The sequence below is a fragment of the Haemaphysalis longicornis genome, unplaced genomic scaffold (genome assembly GCF_048455015.1).
Source record: "Haemaphysalis longicornis isolate Haplotype H1 unplaced genomic scaffold, Haemaphysalis longicornis Haplotype H1 scaffold_4, whole genome shotgun sequence".
NCBI lineage: Eukaryota > Metazoa > Arthropoda > Arachnida > Ixodida > Ixodidae > Haemaphysalis > Haemaphysalis longicornis.
Window position 1 is genome coordinate 13,885,360 of NW_027526361.1, and position 25,067 is coordinate 13,910,426.

A 25,067-nucleotide genomic window follows, 5' to 3' on the forward strand; every position below is an offset into this window, starting at 1 on the left:
AACAAAAACAAGGGCATGAATAGCGGTGGCAATGATGAGGACCGAGCGCGCTTGAGTTTAATCTTGTTTCTTTAATTATCAGTTTTTTTTTGTTCCGAGATTTCAGCGTAGTGTTCGCTGCGCGAATACTAATTAAGCCAGTTCAGACAGCCCTTCATCACGTCTCAAAACTTGTTGATGCTCCAAGCTGCTCCGGAAGCGTTGGGTGTATTCTATCTGGTCTGGCGAACGGATAGTAATAGTAATAAACAAAGAATATTGTGCGAAAAAGGGGGAAAAAAGAGGCAGCTGCACTCCAGGCGTGCAATTAAGACGTCGGTAGTCCGGTGGGTGTTCCAACCTGCCAACCTAGAATTTTGCGAGTCTGATAGGGAAATAAAAGAAGAAAAAAAAAGCGACAAGTTTTTTTTGTGTTTTATCTAAGCAGACCGTTTGGATAGATTCATGCCATATTTTCAAAACTTCACTAATGTGTCATAACAAATAAACTAAAAATCACAATCCCGTCCTCCTACCCCAGCAGCGTTGAACTGTGGGGCACGCGTTTTTGTACGCTTGTGCCTCAGGAACCCAGAATGTGTCTCAGGAACCCAGGCTAAAACAAGGAGGTCGGCGCTAAAATACATTTCACGCACACACGCACAAAAACGTGTTTTCGCATCAGTCTGTGAAGCTGATATAGAGCGTCAACATGATTCCTCGCTCAAGCCTGGTTCACGCTACAAGGAAAATCTTTTCCTATCACTGCAAAGATCCCGTGCTATATGTGAACGAACTCCAACGGAAATCCAAAAATTCCAAGCATACGGCAAACTGCGCCACAAAGGCAAGTCAGTTTCTGAAAAGACTAACAGTTTATAATACCGTTTGAGTGATGACTCATCTGCTTTTGAAGTTTGCTAAAAAAAAAAAGCCTGTAGGATGACGGGCCTCCGGCCCTGTTTATCTTCTTTAAGGTGCGATGACAGGGACTGCCGTCCAAGCTAACAGTGTTTCTTATGAACGTGGCAAGTTTCCTCGGGAGCTTTCTTCCTACACCCCGCCCCCGTTTGGCTTTCGTTACTGCTGCCTCTCTCTCTCTCTCTTTTTAAGCTGGCGTCGAGAAACTTTCTACACCGACTTCGCTGTCTGCACCACCCCTTCAGTGATGTATTCTTTCAGCCACATTTTCTTTTTTAGGAATACGGGCAAGGACGGGGACAGAGCGCCTCGGCTTTTAAGAACGAAAGGAGAAAGAGATGAAGAGGAAGGAATACAGAAGAATGAGGCCCCATCTTGCGTGTTTAAAAAGGGTCGGAAAAGTATGAAAACCCGTACAATTGCTGGTGCGAACTCCTATCGTACGGCGACGTTCCTTGCGGTGGATGTTGGAGTATCCTCCTTCTCTGTTCTTTTTTTTTAGTTACGCGATGAAGAAGCGGTCAAGGGAAGTGCCACCGGAGAGTTTAACTGGTAGGAAGACAGGATTCTTTTGCTGCATTCTGCACTCACGCCGTATACAATTACGCTCACAAAGCCACCTTCCTGTACAACACAACCACAAAAAATGGCGTCGTGTTTGGAATTATGTTTCTAGAAGAGAAAGGATGAACGTTCGATGCACTCATTTTTTGTGCGGTCCACGAAAAAACGTTCTACCAACGAAGTGCAGAATAAAACAAGTAAACTGTACGTACTCTCTAGGCGCTTGTCGCGGCTTTTAACCCCGGCTGCTGTGTTTCAACTGATGCAAAGACATAAAATTCTTTTAAGCGTTATGCCCTCACCTTGAAAATTTGTTTTCCACACGTATGTCACGGTTGTACGGTGCATGTCTGGCACACTGACACACCGGCATATTCATTTTAAATTTGGCGCGCACCGTTGCTAGGCAGCGCCGTTCTGTCAAAGTACGAAGCCTCTCAATCACGGCCATAGATAGAAATAATGCTGTGTCACAGAATGTCATAACAGACAGTGATACAACAACAATAACAGAATGCCATAATTTGCAGCTTCCCCAGTCATCAAATCATTGCGGTCTGTTGTAAATGCCTCGACACCCAAACACTCAGAGAATTCTTTCTTACATTCACACTTCTCTTCAGAAAAAAAGCCCCTGGCGTCCAAGGTTTGCTCAGCACCGATTTGGATAGAGCGCGTGCTACGTCTGCAGAGTATGGCTACTAGAGAAACAAATCTTAAAGCACGAGCTTAAGTCCACGGCGTGGATGCAGTTAAACCATATTCGTATCCGGTGTGCAGTCTTCGCAGGCTCCAAAGTCGACAGTGACGGAGCATGTCACATTTTGCTTGAATGCGCACGAAAAGAGAGCGCAACACGTTGAATGCACACGGGGGCACCGTGCAAAAAATCACAATATTTCGTCGTCGACGTAGTACACGGGAGACATGGTTTTCCTGCACAGGAAGTACACCCTCATCGGGTGGCTGCACTCAACCGGGCTCTCAGCTCTTCAAGCAAATTCTCGACGACAGGTTGCGCGAAATCAAATTCACGCACGCAGCCGATACTGCGCGTCGTGCGGGTGCTAGAACATGGATCAAAGGGTCATCGCTGGGGCCAGCTTAGCAAAGTGGAGCGTTTAGGGCCAGCCGCGTGTAGAGGCGGAAAAAGGGTCTGGGACGACGGCAAGGCAGAGCGTGTAGGGGGCGGCCCGCTGTGAGTCGCAAGAGGTGGAGGAGTTCGGCAAGGGTCGCTAAACCTGAATTTAAAGCCATCGATCCCTGATTACAGCAGCGTTTCCAGGGAATTCCACGCCCCGCCGTGGAAGCGCGAGTGCACATCGATCTGCAGCAGCGCGGGTCAGGAGGTGGCCGGTGGCCCTCTTCTGCAGGCGGAGGATGACGACGTCGGGTCCCGCGGCCAGCTGCCGGCCTATCGACCAGGCAGAAACTTTTCGCGCTCCAGTTGGCGAACCAGATCGTCGGCCACCCTCCTCGGTGATCCGCCAATCGCTGAAGCCAACGGGACGGGAGACTCCGTGGGCGCCAGGGTCGGTCGCGTGGAAGCCTTGTCGCCGTCCTCTGATCGCCCGCTGCCGCCGTCGGCCCCTGGTCGTAGCGCTGGAAGAGAACGAGCGGGCCAGTTGAGAAGTGTTCGAACAAAAATATTCCCAGATGATCATCAGCCCAACGTGACATGACCTACATTGACAGCTGTCGATGTAAGCGCCAGTGATTCCCCAAGGGCAATTTTCATGCCGTACTTCCTGTAGCTAGCTGTAACTTAAAAACGAAACAGTAGACAAAACACGCGCAAGAAGTCGAGTGTGGGCCTGCGCTAGGCACATCAAACGGATTAAAAAAAAAAACCCTTCCCCCCCAAGGATTTCAGACCATGGCCTGGAACCTTCAACAGCCCCCACAGCTGCCCGTCGTTCCACCTACTCCAACCCCTTGACGTCACCCAGAGTTCACCGATTCCGCTGTCTCACCTCATCCCTCGCACCTCCCGCCGTACTCGCATCGATCGATGCGCCACACTGAACAGATAAATACGGCAGAAAATACGTAGTCTTGAAATAAAAGCATTGCGTGCGTGCGGTTTCATGTCTGTAAAAAGGAAAAACGCGGGTATAGTTCATCTCCTGGAGTAAAATATTGCTACCTCAGCTTGCATAAATCCCACCGGATGAATTTCCACTAGACCCCAATTCCTGTTTGGTGATGTTAGCGAAAAGCGGTAAACGTTTGATTTCCAAATCATGTTAGGGTTCCTCTAACGGTTGTCTCCAAGGGGATCGTGGTTATGGTTTGAAACGTCTACAAAAGCTGCGCAAACCGGGAGGCATTCATATCAGATAAAAAAACTAACGACAAAATAAAACGAAAAGAAAATCGGACGTGTAAACATGCTGTGTGTTTCCCTGCCCACTTCCATTTTGCTCTATTTTCTCTTTGGCGTGGTTTTCCGCCCACGATTTCTTGCCTGCGAGTTTAAACCTGAAGGACAGCTGTCGCAACAGCCATAAGAATACGGCGCTCTTGTTGGGAGTCTTTTTACTGAACGTTGAGGATAACGCAACAGGACCGTTACGTTTAAAAAATGAGAGAAGTGTCCCTACTGAAGGCAGCCTACTGGGACGAGAGCGAAACTTTAACCCGAGCACGAACCACTCTCAACAGCGGCAAACATCTCCAAGCGCTGTTGTCGAGACAAGCCGGAGTGCTTTAAACTTCCTGTCACTCCTGAGTTGGCCCGGCGCCTTGCGCAAACTCCCTGAGCGCCTTTACTTGTCCCCCGCTCGCAGTTCTGAATGCAGCGGCCTTGATACCTGTCAAGTTTTTCGAGCCACTCAGACGCCGCCCTTACCGCGCGACGCCGTTCACGTATACGAAGCAGCTCTCCCAACCGCGTGTCGCTGTATATCGAACGCGCTTACTTTCGTTTACATATTTCTTTTTCTCGTCATTGCCGGGAATATTGCATGTGCCCGATAGCAACCTCCTTTATTTTTAAATTGCTTGGGCCTGATATTGCGGTGGTTCCGAAACTGTCCGAAGGATTGGAGAACAGCGACTATATCGATTCGAATGTGGGGCTTGCAGGGAACGTTTTATGACAGCTATTTTGACGTCCGGTGTCGCGTGCCCTTTACACTCTCCGCCTTTTGGGTGCTTCCGTCACCTGCTTTGTTCTTCACTTTCCGGACTCACGGGCACACGTCGATGCTATTCGTTGTCGAGTTTTCTTATGAGGACCGAGTGCATTGGATGGATGTATTGGTTAAGGGTTCGATCAATCAATCAATCAGTCATACTTCATTCCAATTTTTTGGTACAGGGGTTGAGTGGCGTGTTGTTATTGCGTCCAACAAGGGGCAAGGAGAATATTCTCCGATCTTCAAATCCCTTTAGTTTAGTGCGTACTCCAATTTTGAGCGTAATTCTTTCTCAATAAAAAAAAATCAGTAATAAACTGGCTGAGGGCTGTTTGCACGCCTTTTCGACCCTAACGTCATGGTCTTCTACGAGCCTGCCTCCACGGCTGCGTGTACAATTTTGTAGCGTTTTCAGACCTTCGAAAGTTAATTCAGCGCTTGTGCTCCCACACAAAGATACCGTAATTCTGTATGAACTGGAGCAGTTGTCTCACACTGGAGCGGTTTCTTTCTTCACAGCTTCAAAGCTGCAAAATATGTCTCGCCTTCGCATCGTTTCGGGAAGGACAGAAGAGAAAAAAAAAGGCGCTTGATTGGCTTACCTTTCCGCTTTTGTAAAACTTTGCCGACGTCCTCTTCCGACATTCCAAGACCAATTAGGCTTTGGATCTAAAGAGCAGGACACAAGTGAGGAAATGAATGTATGTGTGAATGGTGCGAATAAAGCATTGTTGGATTATTAAAGCCCTGTTATTACCACGAGCGGTGTATTAGTTTTCACGGCACTATAACACACCAATGCAGGCCAACTGCGCTGCCACATTTTAGAGCCGTTTGAAGAATACGGATTTTTTGCTTTTTAAACAGCAACAAAAAAATTGGCCGCGTATCTACTCCATTCGTTGCAAATGTCGACGAAAGACGATAGTCGACTCTCGCCCCTGCCAAGTAAAGGCCTCCCTTCACTTTCCCGCTCACCTCTCATGCTGTTCCACTCCCGTCGCACTCCTTCCAAAGTAAACAAGCTAGAGGTTTGTTCAAGTCAATTTAAATTTACCGCGTTCCTCTGCTCAGGCCGGGTGCCTCTATGCCAGCGCTGCCATATGGCGGATACACGGTGAATCGAGGCGCCCTACTTCAGCGTTTATAGAACCACGTTGCCCTTCTCCACGTGCATTTTAAGCGGAACGTGGAACCTATCGGTAGAACCTTCGTAACTGTTGCCGTTTGATTTCTTAAAATGCCGCCAGAAGCTATAGTGGCGCGGGTGACAGCAGGCGACGGAGTGAATTTCTTTTTTCTACAGTGGATAGTATTTCATTTGATGAAGCATCCATGAATTTTTTTACAAAGGAACACTGCAAATATCACTTATGTATTGATTTTTTGTCGCATATTTGCGTAATGTTTTGTTCTTGTTCAACAATGTTGACAAGTATGCCACCGGACTTGGACGTTTATATTTGGCTGTGGGTATATAAGCCTATTGTGCAACGTCGTTTCATTTTGGCCGGATGGTTGAATCGAGTTGCAGACAGACAGACAGGTGGATATACATACAGACAGACCAAAATTTCCGCGTTTAAGTTGCCCAAGAAAGACTATCGTCTTGAAAAAATGGGCCCACGTTGAACGCTTGCAAACGTAGTTATCACGAGCGAAGGCTAAAGCTCACGCTCACGTGGCCTTGCCGGCGCACCGTCCGAGGCGACGCTGAGCGATCAAACGCAGCGAAGCAGCCGTTAATCTACGCCTAGTCGCATGGTACCGCAGCGGCGAGGTTCCGAGCGAGCGCAGCTGCGGTGCCTCTCCGCGACCGATACGTGGCGTGACGTCACACCTGCCGCACTTGCCCTCTGGCGGCTCAAGGTCATTGCGATTTGGGATGAATCACCTTGCGAGACATGGCGTAGTACAGCTTTCGCTCAAATAAAAAATATAACCAAGTCATATCGGTTGATGTATCTTCTTCTACAAGCAGAAGTCTTGTAGGATGCCAGTTGTTGCCAATAAAGGCTCCATAGACGTCTTTAGAAGAGGCATGGTTGGCATACCGTAATGAAATAACGCATAGCGTCCCACGTCTTCGGTTAGCAGGTGTCTTTCAGACTCTCCACCACACTCCGGCCGAGCTCCCAGTATGTACACTAAAACTACCAGATGTATGACGGAGAGGCTGGGAGAATACACTGTTTAAAGGTGTAGTAATTTTTGCTTCAACGTACTGAAGCACCATTTACTATGCTGCGGATTGATCCGGGTCTCTAGGGTTCTTCGATGTGCGCCGTAATCTCATACACCCCCGACCTTTAGAGTTTCGCCGGCATTAAAAAATCAACTTCCTCAATCGAGAATCGAACCTGGGACCACGTGACTAGAAACAACGTCACCGTGGCAAGGGCGGATTAGGTTCTAGCGATGTGATTTACTGACATGCGTACGAAGATATTTTTGCTTGGCCTAGGTTTAGATCACTCTGTGACAGAGGAAGTGCAAAGGAAGTGACGAAATTGGTGTAAACTGACCGCCAAATGATCTCTAAATTCAGGCGAGTAATAGTGGACTGGCTGAGTTGTTTATGGCTTTTGGGAGTGGTTGAGGAGCTGTGTGAGAAGTCAATGGTTGAGGAGTTCCGTGTGTTAAGGATCCCTCTGCCTTTTATCGACGGACATCCTCTATCCAATGGCGGTATAGTGCACGTACCTTGTCAAGAATCAGTGAGACCTCTCGGCCATCCAGTGGCGTGGTCGGCTTCATGGAGGTCCGCCCGACGGAGTCAATGCTGTACGTCTCGGTCGTGTACCGGGCAACACCCGGAGCAGCTCGCTCTTCCAGGGATGGCGATCGCGCCCGGAGCTGCTCCTTCCGAAGCTGCCTTGTCAGAGAGTCGCTTTCGTCGGCCACAAAGTTCGGCTGCGTGACCACCTCCGGCTTGCCCAGTCCCCTGACCTCCTCTTGCACGGACCCTGGACGAAGCGGTCTGGGTGTGAGACTATATAGGCCATTCCCGTCTGAAGCGTGGGAATTCAGAAAAAATCCTGGATTAAAAAAAATCCTGGGCCATCTCCACTAACATCAAAACCTGGGGAGGGGCGAAGCATGCAGTGTATTAGTGTATTCTTGGCGACTTGGCGTTTTTGCCAACGAAGATGAAACCGTTGTATTGCAGAAAAATTCATACCGCATGCGGGCGAGGAGAAGAAAAGAAGGTGTCTCTGTTTTCTTTTCTTGTCCTCGTCCGCATGCGGTATGAATTTTTCTGCAATGCAACACCAGTTCACCTAGGAATCCGTACTTGGAAACCGTTGGGAGGTAGGGGCTGCTTTGCTGTAAAAGTCTCTTGTCTTTGAAGCACAAAGCTCTAGACGTAAACGAGTGTCACGGTGTTTTAGTATACGCGTTACGAAGCGCTCCAGCGCGAAGCGTAAACGAGTGTCCCGGTGTTTTTTTTAGTGTGCGTTGTGTTCTAGCGCGAGGCGTAGACGAGTTTCCCGGTGTTATAGTACCGTGGCAACATGAAACGACGATTACGACGACGACGACGACAGGAGACCCCAATAGCCCCACCCACTAAGGGGCTTCGCCCCTAAAACGCCGTGTCCTGTCCTGGAAATCTTAGGCAGCCCTCAGGGGTAGTTTTAAGTATTCATCTTGTTCGAGTACAAAAAGAACGGCCCAGCGTAAGGTCATATGTGAGATCGCAATCAATGTCATATGTGCAATACACAAACATGGTCAGTATACTTAGCAGTTTTACTCTCGTCCGTTTGCCGTCAAAGCTTCGTCAGACGCCGTGGGTAAGGTAAGGTATTAGGCAAGCCAAATGGTCGGCCAGTATAAGTATTTTTAAAACCTTCAACATATACCATATTAACAGGTTTTCGCCATTACCAGGCGTCAGCGAGCAGCTTTAGCACTCCGTTGACTCACTGACCGGCACACGAATATGATATATAACCGTCATAACCTAATGCAGCATCAAGCTGTCACGCCTATTAACCCAAGAAACCGAAAACGCAGGGTCCAAACACAAGAGAACAAACCTTGGGTCGTAGTCCTATCCCGGTGGCCGAAGGAAGAGGGGGAAGGTGGTGGACTGATCTGACCTGTCGTTGGAACCGTCTGCTGCTGATGGTGCTGCTGCTGCTGCTGCTGCAAAGGCTGCTGCGCTGACGAAACCACCGAGGACGACCTGTAGGAAACATAGGGAGGATGGTAAATCAACGATAAGGACAATCTCCAACGCGCGTTCGGATTGGCTGTCATGTGCGCCCCTTTAAAAACATCTTGATGGTCATGTACTGCGGTCTAAATTGTTTGCGCCTGCATAGTTCCCACACGAACCCATGGGGCAATATCCCACGCGCGCATCCTTCCACGTTATCAGCGCATGCGTGGTTGCAGAGCTGTGTGCTCCGCCCACTTTCTCTCTCCCCCATCTGTTCCGCCGTACTTGCAGTATCCGTCCACCATTCCTCTCCCGCTTTGCGTAATTTCTTTCGGTTCTTGAGTGTGCCGGAGAACAGGACAACGGAAACGGCATCGTCATACAGTTGAACCTCGTTATAACGAACATTATTATAATGAACTGTCGGCTATAGCAGACTAAATACGAACTTTGGTTGGCCACGACACTTATTCTGTTTATAACGAAACCGAAACCGCCGGAGCCACCGCGATATCGGCTATAACCAAGAAATATTTGAGGAAGGCTGATAAGCTACTTGGAAAAGCTCCCGACGTCCAAAACTGGGGAAGTAGAAACATCCCTTTCGTGAGTGGACAATGTGGAAAACTTCATCCCGCTCGGTGTTGTGAAAAGCCACCTGACGAAGACCACATCCTACTACAAATGAATAAGAACGCGGGCCTGCTTTGTCGAGCACACTTTGTTCTGTTCTAATTTGACTTTCTCGTGTTCTGGTCCATTCAGTTTGAAATGCCACAAGGATACAGTGAAGGATTACCTTGTTTGTAGTGGGTTCGAAGCCTAGCATGTAGTGTTTTTGCATCTAAAATTGTTGCGCTTGCCAGATTGCCCATTTGTTGAAGACGATTTTTTACTCATACTGTTACAACGAATATCGGGTATAACGAGCTTATTTGCTGCTCCGATACTACTTCGTTATAGCGAGGTTCGACTGTATTGCCAGGTCACTTTCGTCACGTCTTGGCTGGTTTGACCTGGTTTCGGGCTGTTTTAGGCTGAAGGCATGGGACTGGGGAATATTGTCAGTGGCTCAACGGGGCTTGGTCGGTCGACGCCATCCAGGAACCTTCAAGCGATCGCTTCAGAAGCCGAGACGGGTGAAGCTGGAGGGTCAGGGTGAGGATTACCTCCCAACTTTCCACGAAACTAACCCGGTGGCAGGACACCTGAGGTGGCTGATGAGGCAATGATTTAATGGGTGGCCATGAGAAAAACGAGCACAGGGCTCTGCGCCAGTGTCCGCTTCCTTGTCTTCATAGGGTCCGGATTGACGCTGCGCACCAGTGGCCATAATCTCGTTACAAAATTTTCTTTTTGTTGCTTTTCGCTTCGCTCGCTCCAGAGTGAGGCAGTACTTTTCTTTACCTTTTCTTTTTATTCAGCTTTCATCTTGGCTCCCTTCGGCGCCGTTTCTACCACCCGTGTTTTCTTAATTTGTTTTCGTAAAAAACAACTCAGCGTAAGTTTTTAAATAAAGCTGCAATTTTCATTTATGCACTTATGGTCTGCCTCAAACAAGCCCCAGACTTGCCTTGAGATTAACAATATTGACCTTTGTAAGCCGTTAATCGCTTGGAAAGGCCTTGCATAGACATGCTTCGTTGTCACTTCATCGCAGAAGTGCTTTTGCCGATGAACACGGCCCGAAAGAAACGAAGCGACGCCAAAACATTGCTGCGGTTCAAGATATGCTTCGCACATAATGAGCACTGTTCCTTTTCCGTGCCGACACGCAAAAGAGTCAGGAAGAAAAAAGTCTGGCCACAAGAGTAATTAAGAAGATGGACCTGAATCTAAAGTGCTCCTCAATTACATATTTTCTAATTTATTGTTTTCTTCCTCCGAGAAGAGGAAAGATCCGGTATTAAGCTCGTCTAGCGCTAAGTAGTTCGATGCTCTTAGCGGGGGAATTATTTACGGGCCGCGGTTCTTAATTGCGCTTCCGTCGGAAAGAGCAGGCAAGTGTAAAAAAGACAGCAAGAACGGTCGGCGTCTTGAGAGCTTTGATCAATTAGCAAGAGATTAGTGCCTCCTTAATTGGCGACTGAGAACGTGGAGAAGCTCTGTTTCGGCGGCCTCAGACTCTTCATTATCTCCGTTCTTCCGGTGGTTGCGCTAGGCCAGTTGAACTACGAAGTTAGGAGGCAAATGTTAGTCGTTTCGTTTTCAGTGCGCATTGTTGTTGTGACATCTAGCAGAAATCAACAACATGCGAGACTGACATTGACTTCGTTATAAAAAAATACCCCGAAAAACCCTGTAAGGGTCCTTTGTAAGGGATAACAGAGGATAATTTAATTACTTTAGCAGTAACTTGTTCACAAATTACAACAAGTGCAGTAGACTCGCCATAATTCAAACTCGGGTAATTCAAACTGTCATGGCTGGAATGGATCTGAGCGAGCTACCAAAGGCTAGTTCTCTCAGACTAAACTAAGTAGTATTTTGTCTTCACTACCTTTTTTAACTGCAATGTAGCCATACATTGGGGACACCCACCTGAATTGTGTGCTTCGTTCGAGGTCGCTGGCGAGCTGCGCTATCCTGCGGACAAAAGTCTGCAGCCAGCGGCGCTCCTGGATGTCCTTGGCTCTGTGCAGCATGTGCAGGGCTTCGCTGAGCAGCGAGGACGTCTTCTCCGTGAAGAGCCGAGGGTAGCCGCGCCACGCGGCCTCCGGCATGGCCGCTTCGCTCTGGAAGTCACCGAAAACCCATCAGACGAGACACGCTGAAGCGCGCAAGTTTTACATAAACACCGCGCGTTTGCTACCGAACACCCGATCTGAACACCATTAGTGTGCTGCTTGCTATAGGAGCGTTCAAGAACTCTGCCGATGTCTACACCCAAAGGCTGCTTCGCCATGACTTTGGGTTATTTGTACCTCCGCATTTTTTGGGGGTGGGGGGTGGAAGTGAACGTTTTCTGATCATTTACGGCAAGTACGCCTGGAAGCGCGGAACAGGCAACCGCAAAGAGCTGACGATGTGAAAAGAACGTTTGCGGTCGGTGGTCTGCCGTGGAAGGCATTCGATAAATAGTTAAACGAACAGCGGCATAATTACGCGGTTAGGGCCACGAAACAGTAGTCCATGAAACAGTGCAGCAGGGTTAAGTTACTCCCAGCGCCAGAACGACAGCTTATGCTCCCTGCAACAACAGCTACAAGCGCCTTGATTAGTCAAGTTGTAAATTCGCGGTGAAAATTTGTAGGCAGCGGCATCCAACCGTGCGGGAAGCACTTCCGTGGGGAAGGTTTTGTATGAACGACTTATTTGAAATTCCTCAGCAGGATGCGGGATAAGAGATGGCCTGCCTTACGCATAGGATTTTACATCCTGACTCGTGCTTCTCCCTTGCGAAACTATCGCGAAGTAAAAAAAAAATGTTTTTGATTTGCAAGCAGCGCACCATAATACACGTTATGCATAAATTTGTTGCTGGGTTAGTCTGCACCATTCAAGTTCGTAATATCGATATTTTAAGCATGAACAAGGCTAAGCAATCATGAGATTAGACGTAATGTCACTTTGCCCTACTTCTCTCCCATGAAGTCGCCTGCAAAATTAAGGCTGTAACGAAGGAAGCAGAAATGTCAAACGCCGCAGCTTTAAGCATCCGCTATTCATATTGAGTTCGTCTCTTGCAAAGCCTTTTACTCGAAGAAAGGACGCTCTTGTACGGATGTGACGATTGCCAAGACTCGTTCTTTCTTCACAATGCCGATAGAAAAAAACCTCTTGGAACGACGTTCCTTTGTCTAGGTTTTATATTCCCCAGCGGAAGCGAACAAGTTAAAGCCGTTTGAATTCACCGAGGACTTACAAAATAAACCAATAGTAAGTAAAAGATGTGGACACTTACGAATGCTTTTCAAAGGCAGATTTTTTTAAGGTTGACTCCCTGAAAGCGTCCGGAAAGAAACGCATGGTCGCTCAGGGAATCGTTAAGTAAAGTTAACATTACCGCTCCTCTAAAGAAAGTAGTACGGTAGACTTTTAACTACAGCGCCGCGCGAGGTTGGCAATTTTCTCTAATAAAGCAGTGTTTTTCTTGAGTATACTTCGGTTCGAGCCGTCGAACATAATGAGCGAACTTTTTACGTATTCCAAAGTTGAAAGACTTTTCAGTTTAGGACGATTCTAAACAAACGTGCTGAATATAGTGCCCGCTCACTGCTCTTTTTTTTTTTTTTTTTTTTTTTTGCGACCTCGCTATCTTCGTCTTGGGAGTCGCCATTTATGCCTTGAATGTCCGGAACCACAAAAGTCACCCATTATTATGCTATCCTTTTATTGTCCGTCATTCTTTAATTAATTTACCTTGTCGGTTTACGACCAAAAGGATTGTATGAATGCATATTTAAAGGAAGAAAAACTGCACATGGTAAAATTTTATGACAGGCCTGATTCAGCTATACCGACCGAACGGATTTCATTCCGATATTCTTGCGTCTTTTAAATCAGATCAACCGCGCACGGAAGGCTACATCAAATACCTTTTTTTTCTGCTCGGGGCACAGAGCAATAAATATTTAGTAGCCTAAATAATTATTCAGATAATAACGTCTCACTCGTTATAAATGCACCAAAGATCGTATCACTGACATAATTCGGCCTCACAAATGCACACGCTGCACCATTGCATATTTGCACAACTGCACAATTGCACAATTGTTCATGTCCCAACGTCCTTCAAAAAAAAAAAAAAAAAAAAAGCTGTACCGAAAAGACACCCTCGCTCCTCTGTTCAACGCCACTACGGATGAGGTTACATAAAACTGTACGAGAGAACATTCGCCTCCACGGAGTAGTGGCCACAGCATTCTGCTACTGAGCAGGACACTGCAGTGTCGGTTTCTGGTCATCGTGATGCTCTACTTTCTTGTTTTTGTGTCTGTTTAGCCAGGAACTCTCTTTTTTTTCTGCAAAATTTCGATGGATATTAGAAAAACCTCAGGTGGCTTTAACAGACCTTAAATATAATCGCCTCAAAAGGCAAGGTTGTCTGCATGTTAAACCTTAAATTTAGTAGCGCAATCTTATTCAGAGGCGTGACATGGTTTTTGAGGGAGAAATATCTGGGGCTACAGAAACTACCCGATAGTAGGTGCGTGCGCATTAGAAAGTGCGTTGCACGGCTTCGCACAATGATGTGTTACTTTAAAATTTCATACGCGTGCGTCACAAGCATACACTGAACGTTTCCCCGGAAATATATCTCTCGATTCTCACCAACAACGCGCTTCATGCTGCAACTGCAACGTTGGTATTTCTATTTATATATGCTCATGGAACCGGGAAAGCACGCTATTCCACGCACAAAAAGTTTTGTTGGGCGAGCTCTTTTATGATTGTAGAATCGCGGCGAAGCTTCTCGTCTGACCTCGGTCTTTGTCCTCGCTGCGCTGCGCCGATACAACGCACTTAAATATATATGCTCACTGTTCGGCCAGAAAGCTATCTGTTCCGTTCGTAGGCTGCGTCATTTCAACCTTTCCATGCTTTGCTTACCCGCATCGCAAGAGCTGCGGTTCGTTGCATTTATATCATTGCGCGCACTTTCACTCTAACAGTTCAAGTCGCTTCCATGTTTGCCAGGCTCTACCATCCTGCAGCGCGGGCCCGTTCCCCCTGGTTGTTTTTCTCAGTGTAACTTTAACGCGAGACCAAGCCACCACCCTGCGAATCCAATTCCGAGAAACTCCATGGTACTGTTTTTTGCCCAGGGACCTCGAGGCACGTTCGTTTTTCGCTTCCGCAACCGGGGAGCGCCGAGAAGAGAGAGCGAAAGAGCAGGAACAGAGGGTAGACGCAGGAAACAGCAATAAGAATGAAAAACAACCGGGCAAGGCGTGAGGCAGTTGGCGTCGTATCCGTGAATACGAAATGCAAGAATGGAACTTCGCATTTATTTTTTCTGCTTGATGCTGTATTCGTTTCTGCCGCTTTTATTTTTTGCTTTCTGCGGATCGATTTCCAGTTGAAGACGTGCGTACACACAGACAGACCATGCCGAGAGCATCAGGCCTGATTGCTCCGGCGGTCGCTTAGGCATCTGCAGCACTTTGAGGTTTCCGTCGCTTCGCTCCCTTTTTACTGTTATTTAAAGAGGCTCTCCCGTTTATGCAGCCACTTTCCGTCTAGAAAATTCGGGGTTATACGTGAGGACGCAGCGTATGTACGGGAGTCTTGGGAGATTGAAGTTTGTGTGAGGGCGCAAAAAGTTGACTAGAAAGAGAGAGAGAGCGAGAGCGAGCGAGAATTTTATTTTTCAAATCAAATTAGCCTTCGCAGTCCAGGAGGCTACTCGGTGAATAAATCGAGCTATCATCCAGGGTTAGAATTGGTCCACAAGAAGGCAGGTGGCTTCCAGGATGAAATTCACCAGTAGCTTATTTTGTTGATGGTGGATTTCATCCTGTGCGGCATCGTCAGCCATTCACGAAGGACGGACAGTCGATCAGGAACAGTAAGATGTGATCCTGGTCAAGCGGTCTGCCACATAGAGGAGGAAGGACGCCTGTGTTGCCTCGGAGGTGGTGCATCCTGGAAGGTGCAAGCCGTGTACCTGTCTGCGCTCGTCGAATGGTTGCTTATAGTTGCCGCGAGTGCAATTTGGGGGTGGGGAAGAGGGGAGGAAGGGTCAGCGCACGCCGCGCTCCAGCAAAGTGCCATTGACAAAGTGTTCATGGTGTTACGAAGCTGCCATCCTGCCGCTGGCAACCCGTTTTTACACACGGGCAGGCGTCCCCGAGCCGAGCCCGTCGCCTCCGTCATGCGTGTGGTAGCGTGGTGGTGAGCAGCCAGCAAATGTTGTTGCCTTGAAAATGATGATTAGAAGCCAAAACAAAACTTAACTGGTTTACTTCATGGCGAGAGATGAGCCGAAGAAATACAAGAACAATGCCCTCACGGGCGAGGTTACAGTACAGGACTTGAGCCAAATGACAGCATTAATTCGCTGCTCCGAAACGAACGATCTTCTGCGCTCTGGGCCCCCCGTATTTATACCCAAAGGGCTAATGGTCAAACAAGTTCTCCCCCTACTTTTTGCACACGGCGTGAACATACTACAGACATACACAACACTCTTTCCAGAGTTCGTGAGGGGTCGGTAGTAACGGCGCACGGTGAGTCTGAGAGGGGAGAGAGGAGTTCTCCGGAGCGGCGTTGCGTCCTTCGGACAAGTCTAAACTCGACGCGTCTGCTGCCGCAGAAGTTTGAATCACGCCGACAGTGAGGCGCCCGTGAACCGGCCGTTCCCAGCCACGGTGTGGCTTGTCACGATCTGTTGGCTGCCGCTGCAAGCTTGAGTCACCGACAGAGAAGCGCCCATACGGAAGGCGCACGTAGTGGTAGGCTCTGCCACAAAGCACAAGAGCACTCCACGAAGCGTGCAGTACAGCGGCTCGCTGAATCGTAACAGTGGGCTTAAGGTAGGTTGTTGGTGGCAGGCGCCTGAAGGAGAGATTCGCGGGCGAGCACGTTAGCTTTCTTATTTGCATGTCATTTTAGTGCTAGTGAGTGTCAACAGGTATCCAGTGCATTAGCACCGTGGTTTTTGGATACTGGAGAGGGGAAAGCGCCGATTTAAGCATTAGGCCCTTTTCCAGAGTAAAAAAAAACAGGGAAGCTTGCACTCACGCGCAAGACGTGATAGACGTAGCTGTTGTAGGCGATAGTTGACGGACACAAGGTTGAGTTTTAGTATCGTTGTGGTGTCGTGGTTGACGTCGGCGGCATGACATTTGTTGAGCAAGGAGGCCAGAGGGAGCTTGTCGTTTTGATCGACGTTTTCCTACACCACTCTGCAAGCGCGACTTATCGTATCTAGAGGATGCTTTGCGCGCCCAGCTTTTCGAAGCAGAGCGGCCTCTTCATCAGCCGTGTAGACTATCCGCGTCCGGGCCATGTGGAGTCAAGCCGCCACACACCGGCTGCTAGAGATGGGCGTTCATAACACCCTGGACGAGCTCACTGAAGCCAAACGTACGAACCAATACAATAGGTTAGCCGCTACCATCCCCGGGAGAACCGTACTAGTATCCTTGCGCATTCCTTACGCCCATCAACACGGGCCCAAGAGCACCTTACATCGGGAAATCAGGGAGCGCATCAGTGTGGCACCGATCCCCCAGCAACCTACACCCATTATATCACCAGGAGCGCAGAAAAGCAAGGGCCATGGCGCTACACAAGCGATACCATTCTAACCTAGGGGTCTGCTATGCAGACACGGCGAGCTACCCTGGCCGCAGCGCGGTAACGGCAGTGGTGGTTGACCAGAAAGGTAATGCGATATCCTCGTGTTCAGTCACCCCGCCCCGCCCAGACACGGGAGAAGAAGTGGCCATCGCACTCGCCATCACGGGTACACGGGCCAGCGTAATCATATCGGATTCCAAGACCGCCCCGCGCAACTGCGCAAGAGGGAGAGTTTCTATGGGAGCGGCGCATATACTACGGACTCGCTCTCAGACAGCAGCATTGCAAGTCCGTCTGATTTGGACACTAGCGCACTCGTCGCTCCCAGGGAACGAGATGGCCCATGAGTCAGCCCGAGGATTCGGCAACCAGGCTGACCTCGAGACTAAAGAAGAGCCGCCTCACGGGGGGATGGGGATGGGAGGGGGGGGGGGTGAGGGATAGGCTCTGGACATTAGGAAATTACACAGTACTATAGGCTGACTCGTCTGAAACTTCCGGTAGCTCACAGATCGCTTACAAGAGGACAATCGGTAGCGTGGCCCCAGCTGCAGACAAGCACTTTCCCCCACCCCGCTCTATGCCATCGACAGTACCCAAAAAGATACCAGGACTATCTTACCAAAAAGACACCAGAAAATGGTGTGTTATATCAGCTGCTTCACTCATACACATGGTTTGGGCCTGCCATCTCAAACCCCAGCCCGTCAACCCCGGATTCCACATCCGAAATTTCGAGCAGTGGAAGCTGCTCACCTGCATCCCCGAAGTACAAGGTACAGTCGTACAGCTGGCGGAAGACGCCGCCAAGGACCACGGGCTCCCGGCCATCGTCTGAAGAAGCGCCCACCCGGAACCTCCCTCTCGGGTGGTTACCTCATCAAAGATGACAAAGTTCTCTCTCTCTCTGTCTCCTACGGCAGCTTCGACATTCAAGTCGCGGCTCTTCTACGGCACAGAGCGCATGCGCACGACAACACGAGGACGGACGAATGAGGGGCGTACGCTATGACGTGTCTTTCTCATTCCGAGAAAGTGTTGCCACGATACGGCGAATGCTGGAGTTTTTTTGTGGCCAATGTTGGCCAATTCTTAGCTTGACGAACGCGCTCTCGAGGCACGCGTGCACGCGCGCTCGGCATATCCTTGGTATTTTTAACTGCGGACACCATACACAAATGATTTGCTCAACAGCTTCGCTGTTGAAAACGCAGTTTTGCTGTCGGTGTAGATATTCGTGTGTCTGTTTGGGGAAGCTTCGTCAGTGGCGGCCCAGACCACCGGCTTCATCTGAATTGTAACGGTTCCGCAGCGACCCTGATCAGAGTGTTGTGTTCCGTCAGAGGGAACATAAGCAATGCCGTGCTGTATTCTTTTGAGGGTGCCGCCTGGGAAAAGTAAGGGACTTTCGTGACTGCACAGGGACCTTGTCGTGCTTGCATAGAATACAGCCGCTGAAGAGCGGTGGAGAATTCCTAACGATGAAATGCTTCGGATCGCGCTGTTCAACATAATGTCCCGATTGTCTTCTCCGCGTCAAGGTGTGGTGTGTGTGGTGGGGGGGGGGGGGGGGTGCTTGGGTTAGGTACAGGGAAAACAATAGTCGTACTCAAGCAGGGTACCCTGCGTCCATGTGTTGCGACGAGCACTGCGAAGGGCCGTTGAGAAAATTCAGAGCCTGTTCACTTTGTGGAGGTGGATGGCTATCGCAGCTTTTTGTGGGTTGGTGGTCACTAACTCCCACTCAGACTAGAGTTCCTGTATATCGCGGAGCGCAAGAAAAGCGCGTCTGATCGCCACATCCTGCGGGTTGCATCTTAAGACAGCGAAGCCCGCTTTCAATGCTGCGCACAAGACACCGCTTTCAGTCAGTTCTGCCCAAGTGAACGGCTGCGGTTGCGCTGGTGGCAGCAGCGGCAGCGGCAGCCGCTCAGCTGATAAGCAGCCGACTATCCCCGCAGTCCCGCTGTCCCGCAGCTGTTGGCACACGCATGCGCCGACACGTCCCCGCGGCTGCCACTGGCACGGCGGCGGCTCCTACACGCTTAACGGGTGGCTTTCTCGCACGACTTTAAAACTCAAGATGGTGGGTGGAAGCGCAACTCTGCTCCCTTAGGGGAGCTATATACAGGAACTTTAGCTCAAACCACGCCATCGCGCCGCGGAGTCGTGCACCGGGATTAGAAGTAGGTTTCACTGTGCAACACATAATGTGGAAAAGCCAGGTTACAAAGACCAAGATTTACCGATGATGATTGATGATTGATAATTGCTATTGGTTTCCCATTTGTGGCGGGGTGATGACGTGTCACCTTACCAAAAAGAATTAATATACCTATGTTTTATACTCTTTGTTTAATACTAGCGCTGCTTAGGGCAGGCACAAAAGCTTATTAGGCACAAAATACTTTTTTTTCCTGTTACAGGTAGTAGCTGTCCTAGGCAATATTCCCTTTCTACTTTTCGTCCACTAGCATTCTAATCTTCCTTTCGTCGTCTAGACAGCCTTTAAGTTGACTTTCTCAGTACTGCCCTTAAATCATAGGGCTTCTGGAAGCCGAATATTTCTCATGTAGATTTGGATGGACACCCTCGCATTCTAACCCTATGTGCCTCATAGCTTCTGTTTCTTTTCCGCAGACCACGCATACCCCATCATTTTGTGAATACTTCCCCACAAGGCTCTTAGTTCGCAAGAAACCTGCTCTAGCCTCAAGAAGCAAAGCACTGCCATTAAAATTATCCTAAAAATTTTCCTTTGTGATGTGAAATTTCTCAGCCCTGTACATCTCTAACTACGTTTTAGCTTCCATTTTTTCCCCTCCATTTATTCTTTTCTATCTGCCTTGCCTCTTTTTTGGTTACCTTGACTGTTTTGGATTCCCCACTGTTCTTTCCGTATTTCATCGTTAGCCTTCTAGTCTTTCTTAACCACTGCGTGTCCACGCTTTTCAAGTATAGGTACCTAAATACCTTAGCTGCCCACCTTCGTTGATCCATTGCCCTCAACCTCATCTCAAAGCATATTTTACTCTGAGCTTCTCTAACTTCAAACGACGCCCAGCCCATATCTCCCTGAACTGCTTCATTAGTTGTTTTTCCATGCGCGCCTAAGGCCAAACGGCCCACCGTTCTCTGGTTCACTTCAAGGCCGGATAGAACGTCTGATTTTAAGCAGAGTACAGCGTTCGCAAATGTGAGACCCGGAACCATTACTCCTTTCAACATTCCTATCACTACTTCATATTTGTTACACCCCACAGAGCTCTACGATTCGTCATAGCTGCGTTTTGCTTTCCTTTACCGTTAAGTTGCTTCTCGTGAGTTCTTAAGTAGTTGTCCCCTTCGTTTATCCACACTCCGAAATATTTATATTCCTTGACTCTGGGTAATTTGCCATGCTGGATAGACACTGCGTCAAGGGTAGTGTCATTGAAAACCATAATTCCCGATTTTTCTGCGCTAAAATTTAACTCTAGGTCGGTGGCATCCTGGTCGCTAATATTTATGAGCCGTTGCATATCGGTCTGGTTATCAGCTAAAAGACCAATGTCGTCTGTAACATTTCCGGAATACGCGGTTGTACCCCTTCGCCTTGCAGCATATGCGTTAGGTTCAGCCCTACTTGACTTTCTTCCAGTTTCTTTTCTAACCCTGCCATGTAAAGCATAAACAATATTGGGCTAAACGGGCATTCCTGTTTCAGTCCCCAATGGGTGTTGACCTGCTGGGCGCATTTCTGTCCTTCCCATGCAAGGTGCACGCTATTATATTTATATATTGATTTAAGGAACTGTATTAATCTTGCTATAAGGAACTGTATGAACTCGTCATCTAATCCCTGGAGTTTTAGCATTCTCCACAGCAGTTCTCTGTTTACGTTGTCATGTGCCCCTTTAATATCCAAGAACGTAATACATAATGTTCTATTCTGCGCCACAGCAATTTCAATGCATTGCGTAATCACGAACAAATTATCCTCCAATCTTCTTTCTTGTCTAAATCCATTCTGCAGTTCCCCAAGGATTTCATTTTCTTCCATCCATGCTTGAATTTCTGATTTTATAGCCTGCATTACGAATCTATACACCACTGACGTTACTGTGAGTGGTCGGTATGAATCAATACTGGCTTTGTTGCCTCTTCCTTTATATATTAAATTCATCTACTTTCTAGCCAGTCCTCCGGTATTTGTTTGGTTTGTATCACCTTATCTATTGCCCTCATAAACGATGCCTTAGTTTTAGGTCCAAGCAGGTTTATGAGTTGCATTGGTACTCCGTCCGGACCCACTGCTGCCTGGAGGGAAACCTTTTGCTCTTCCTTCTTCCAATCTAGGTTTCTCAAACTTATTTTCCTTTCCGCACTCTTCTGTGGCGCTGATGTTATCAGCGCCAACTGTCTAGCTTAGAGTCGGCTTCCTTTATAAACACAATGTTTTGTTGTGAAGACCTTGTTCCAGGGGCAATATACGCTATCTTATATCGATATATGCAGCGCTGGAGGCTAATAGGCGGCCGAAGGGAGAGGGTGTACCGAAGTGAGAATGCGAGAAAAGGCTTATCTCGAAAAAAAAAAAAATCAACAACAACAAAAAAAGGGGATGTTAGTTTATAACAGCTCCGCTCTAAAAAGGTCAACCTAGACGATTACGAAGCGCTTGAGTGCACTGTACGCAATGCGAATTAAATTAAGGTGCGAAACTGCGAGTTTCCCGCAGTACGCAAAGATGTTCTACTTGAAACACAAGCAAATACCCATAAGAGACTTTTACTTATCTTTTTCGGAGTGTTCAGTTGATATTTACAACACCTGTACGATAAATGAAAAAATAAATAAATAAACACAAATAAAGAAAAAAACTGTTTCGGTGGTATACGTTTTCGAAAACGAAGATTATAAACGTGCGAACCGGAAGGGTCCCGTTCCCGCTTTTGAAAGTTGAAAAGAAGACGGCTAGGCCGAAGTGTCACTCACCATGTCGACTTCATTCTGGTTGCTCTCATAACCTGTAAAACACAGAAGAAAATGCCCAAGTGCTTTAGATGGTAAATAAATTACACAGGGTAGCTGGAGCCGATATTATATGTTATTGCGTCTCTTAAAGGGACCATGAAGAGGAAATACAAGATTAGATCACTAAAAAGACATCTTTGTCACGATAACACTGATGTCGATTATACCGCGAACTACACACAAATGATGTAGATATGAAGGAAAACAGTTGAAGCAGTGGCGGTTCCACAGCCACTTTCCGGCGATTTCTCTGTGACGCCACTGAATCTTGTTTATGCTATTGGCGGCCGCACTTATTACGTCACTCCTGCCCATACCTGCGTCAGTGTAGCGCGAAATTGGAGGGTTTTCCAGTATTTCTCACATTTCTCTTTCGGTTACGAAACATGTTTTTCAGCTGAAATACAGCTCAGTGAGTCACAAAGGTCTTGTTTTTTTTTAAAATTAAATAAAGCTGTCATTTGTCTCCATGGCCTTTTTAAGGGGACGGTGAAGTGAATTGCACGCATTGTCCGATTACCTTATCAGAATAAATTCTTAAATACGTAGGCCGTGTTCTGAGTTTTTCCGCGGAACTTACACACATTTTAAACCAGAAAAGTAAGTTAGTAGGGGCCGCTTCCCTCGTAACATTCTCCCTGTTGGTTTGCTGACGTTGGCTTTGAGGACACGCTAATGAGCACACAGCGCTAAATTTAGCGTATTTCTGGCGTAGTTAACGTGCACAGCCTGTGGGTGAACAAAGAAAAAGTCAACGTTAACCACGAAATTGCTGAAAACGAATATTATGAAGGTTGAGGCAGCATGGAAACACATTGTCAAGAAGTTTGTCGTCATTAACGGCGCATGTTTCCTCTTTTTCCGCCAGTGAAAAATGAACTCAGACTCAAGACTTCTCGTCAACAATCATATCAAGGATTACATGGTTTGAACTGCACAACGCAGCCACAAATAAAGTTTCGACTAACTCACTTTAGTATAGCTTTGCAGAAACGAAACGCGGGGTTGGCCCGTGGTTTCGTAGGTAAATAAAATGAAGTGAGGCGACAAAAACATAGTGTTTATTTCCACCAGAAATATTGGTTCCTAGCAGAAAAAGGCCGATAATTTTTCATTGGCTGCTTTGTTTGTTCTCCGCGTAAAATAAAGGGAAACGCCCGTTCGCACATGGCAGTTAAGAGCACTTGATTATTAAAAAAAAAAACAAATAAACACGATAGCAGTTCTGAACCATAGCCACGTCGGTTTCCTTGCTTCTGCAAAGGCTATGAGATCACAATGCAATACTTTGAAGAACAAAGTTTCACTGTTCAGGAAGCGGCGAAGACAAAACAGGCGCAGATTTGAAGCTTAATTAACAGATGTTCCAAAGAATACTGTCAAGGCAAAAAAAAAAAAAAGTATAAGCTCTTAAAGCTTGTTTCTAGACTTGTTGAAGAGACCATAGATCACCACAATATGTGCTACCACAAGACGAGATACAGCAGTTTAAATCGATGGGAACGACCATGCATTACGTAGTTACTGCTGTATTTGTGCGGAAGTAGGTTTACAGCTAGAAATAACGAATGCATTACATACGCCATTATTTTACGAGAGGGAGAGAAACTACCCAGCAAGAAGTTTAATCATAACGAGAACGTCATTCGCCCAACCGGCCTTACAAGACTTCTCTTGCACTAGTACCTTGCGTTAGTCCATCAAAAGAAAATGTTTCTATTATTGCGAAAGCACCAGTGGTTAGAGCAAAAGGGAGCGCAGGGCTACCAGAGCAGGAGGCGCGCTGTGGTCTTTACAGCTCACGCAGGATTTTTTTTCATCAACGTTCATATTTTGCGGGCAAGAAACGTGCATAAAATTGTCAACGAGAAGCTCGGGAAGGCTCTTATACTTAATAGATCTGCCGCTCGTCCAGAACCTTTCGAGTAGCGCGGACTGACAGCCGTGGGGAGGACAAGTTCACGGCTTCAACGAAGCAAACGGAGCATGCGAAAAAAAAAACAGTATTATATATATAATAACGCATTGGCAGGAGAGTTTCCAGAGCTAAGCTAAACGAATAATGGCAAGGTGATGTGGCGGTGGCAGTGGAAATTTCATTACTTCAGAAAGCGTGACCAAGGCAAGGAACGCCGTCGCTTGGTCCGCTTCCTCGTCGTGCTTTCGCTCAATAAAATAAAATAAACAGGGCCGTCTCACCACGTCGACGCCCTCCTCCTTGAATTCGTTATGTAGTCTATGAAAAGGCCCGAGTAGTGGAGACGACAGGGAGCAATAAACGAAATGAGCGAAGGAACTCAATTTTCTGTTAGATCGCGATCCATACGTATACCGATGGCTGCTCCTATTTTACTAGCGCTCGTTCTCTCCTCTCTTTTTCTCCTCTCGTCCGTGTCAGTCAGCCTTCAGCCGTTTTAGTTTTACGGACGTGTCGGTTTTTGGCCTCGCAGGCTTTTACGTGGATTGGAAAACGAATACGCGTCGCCGTAGGAGCTCGATGTGAAGCGGGAAGGCGCTGCCTGCACCATTATTTTAACGCAATCGATTATCATGTCGTCGCTCGCACGAAGAACGAACTGGGTTGGCATGCTCGAGGATATTTTGTTTCGGGGAAAATTCAATTATTAGACGACGTGCGCGAAGCAGTCTCCGGGCGACTTAGGTTGTTACAGTGGCGGCAGAATATCGAGCTCCTCGGTGCTTCCTCGAGAAGAAACCTTTTTATTCCTTCAGGCACGGGAGCGACAGGGCAGGAATACGCAATTAGCTCATAGCTTCAGATGCGCCAATTATGAAGCGGATGGGGCAGTCCTGTGTTGAAAGGGTTGCGCTGAAAAAGGGCGAGAGAGAGAGAGAGAGAGAGAGAGAGAGAGAGAGAGAGAGAGAGAGAGAGAGAGAGAGAGAGAGAGAGAGAGAGAGAGAGTTAACAGGTACCGTTCCATTCCCTGTTCTTCCCAAATACAAAGTTTGAGGCCTTGCGCACCGAAGCTGCACCTGGGCTATGAGGCTCGTCGTAGTTGAAGGCTACGGAT

The 25,067-nt window shown here is 47.8% G+C and overlaps 1 protein-coding gene across 1 annotated transcript in view; it reads right to left on the reverse strand.

Moving 5' to 3' along the window:
* Positions 1 to 373: 373 nt before the first annotated feature.
* LOC144178284 (uncharacterized) overlaps positions 374 to 25,067 on the reverse strand; it is an 80,650-nt gene continuing 55,956 nt past the window's right edge. The window contains exons 2-7 of the mRNA XM_077706024.1: positions 21,997 to 22,028; positions 11,314 to 11,507; positions 8,648 to 8,796; positions 7,308 to 7,570; positions 5,207 to 5,273; positions 374 to 3,066 (exon numbers count right to left, since the gene is read on the reverse strand). Coding sequence (XP_077562150.1) covers positions 2,879 to 3,066; positions 5,207 to 5,273; positions 7,308 to 7,570; positions 8,648 to 8,796; positions 11,314 to 11,507; positions 21,997 to 22,028 — 893 coding nt within the window. The 3' untranslated portion in view covers positions 374 to 2,878. The remainder of the gene's footprint in view (positions 3,067 to 5,206; positions 5,274 to 7,307; positions 7,571 to 8,647; positions 8,797 to 11,313; positions 11,508 to 21,996; positions 22,029 to 25,067) is intronic.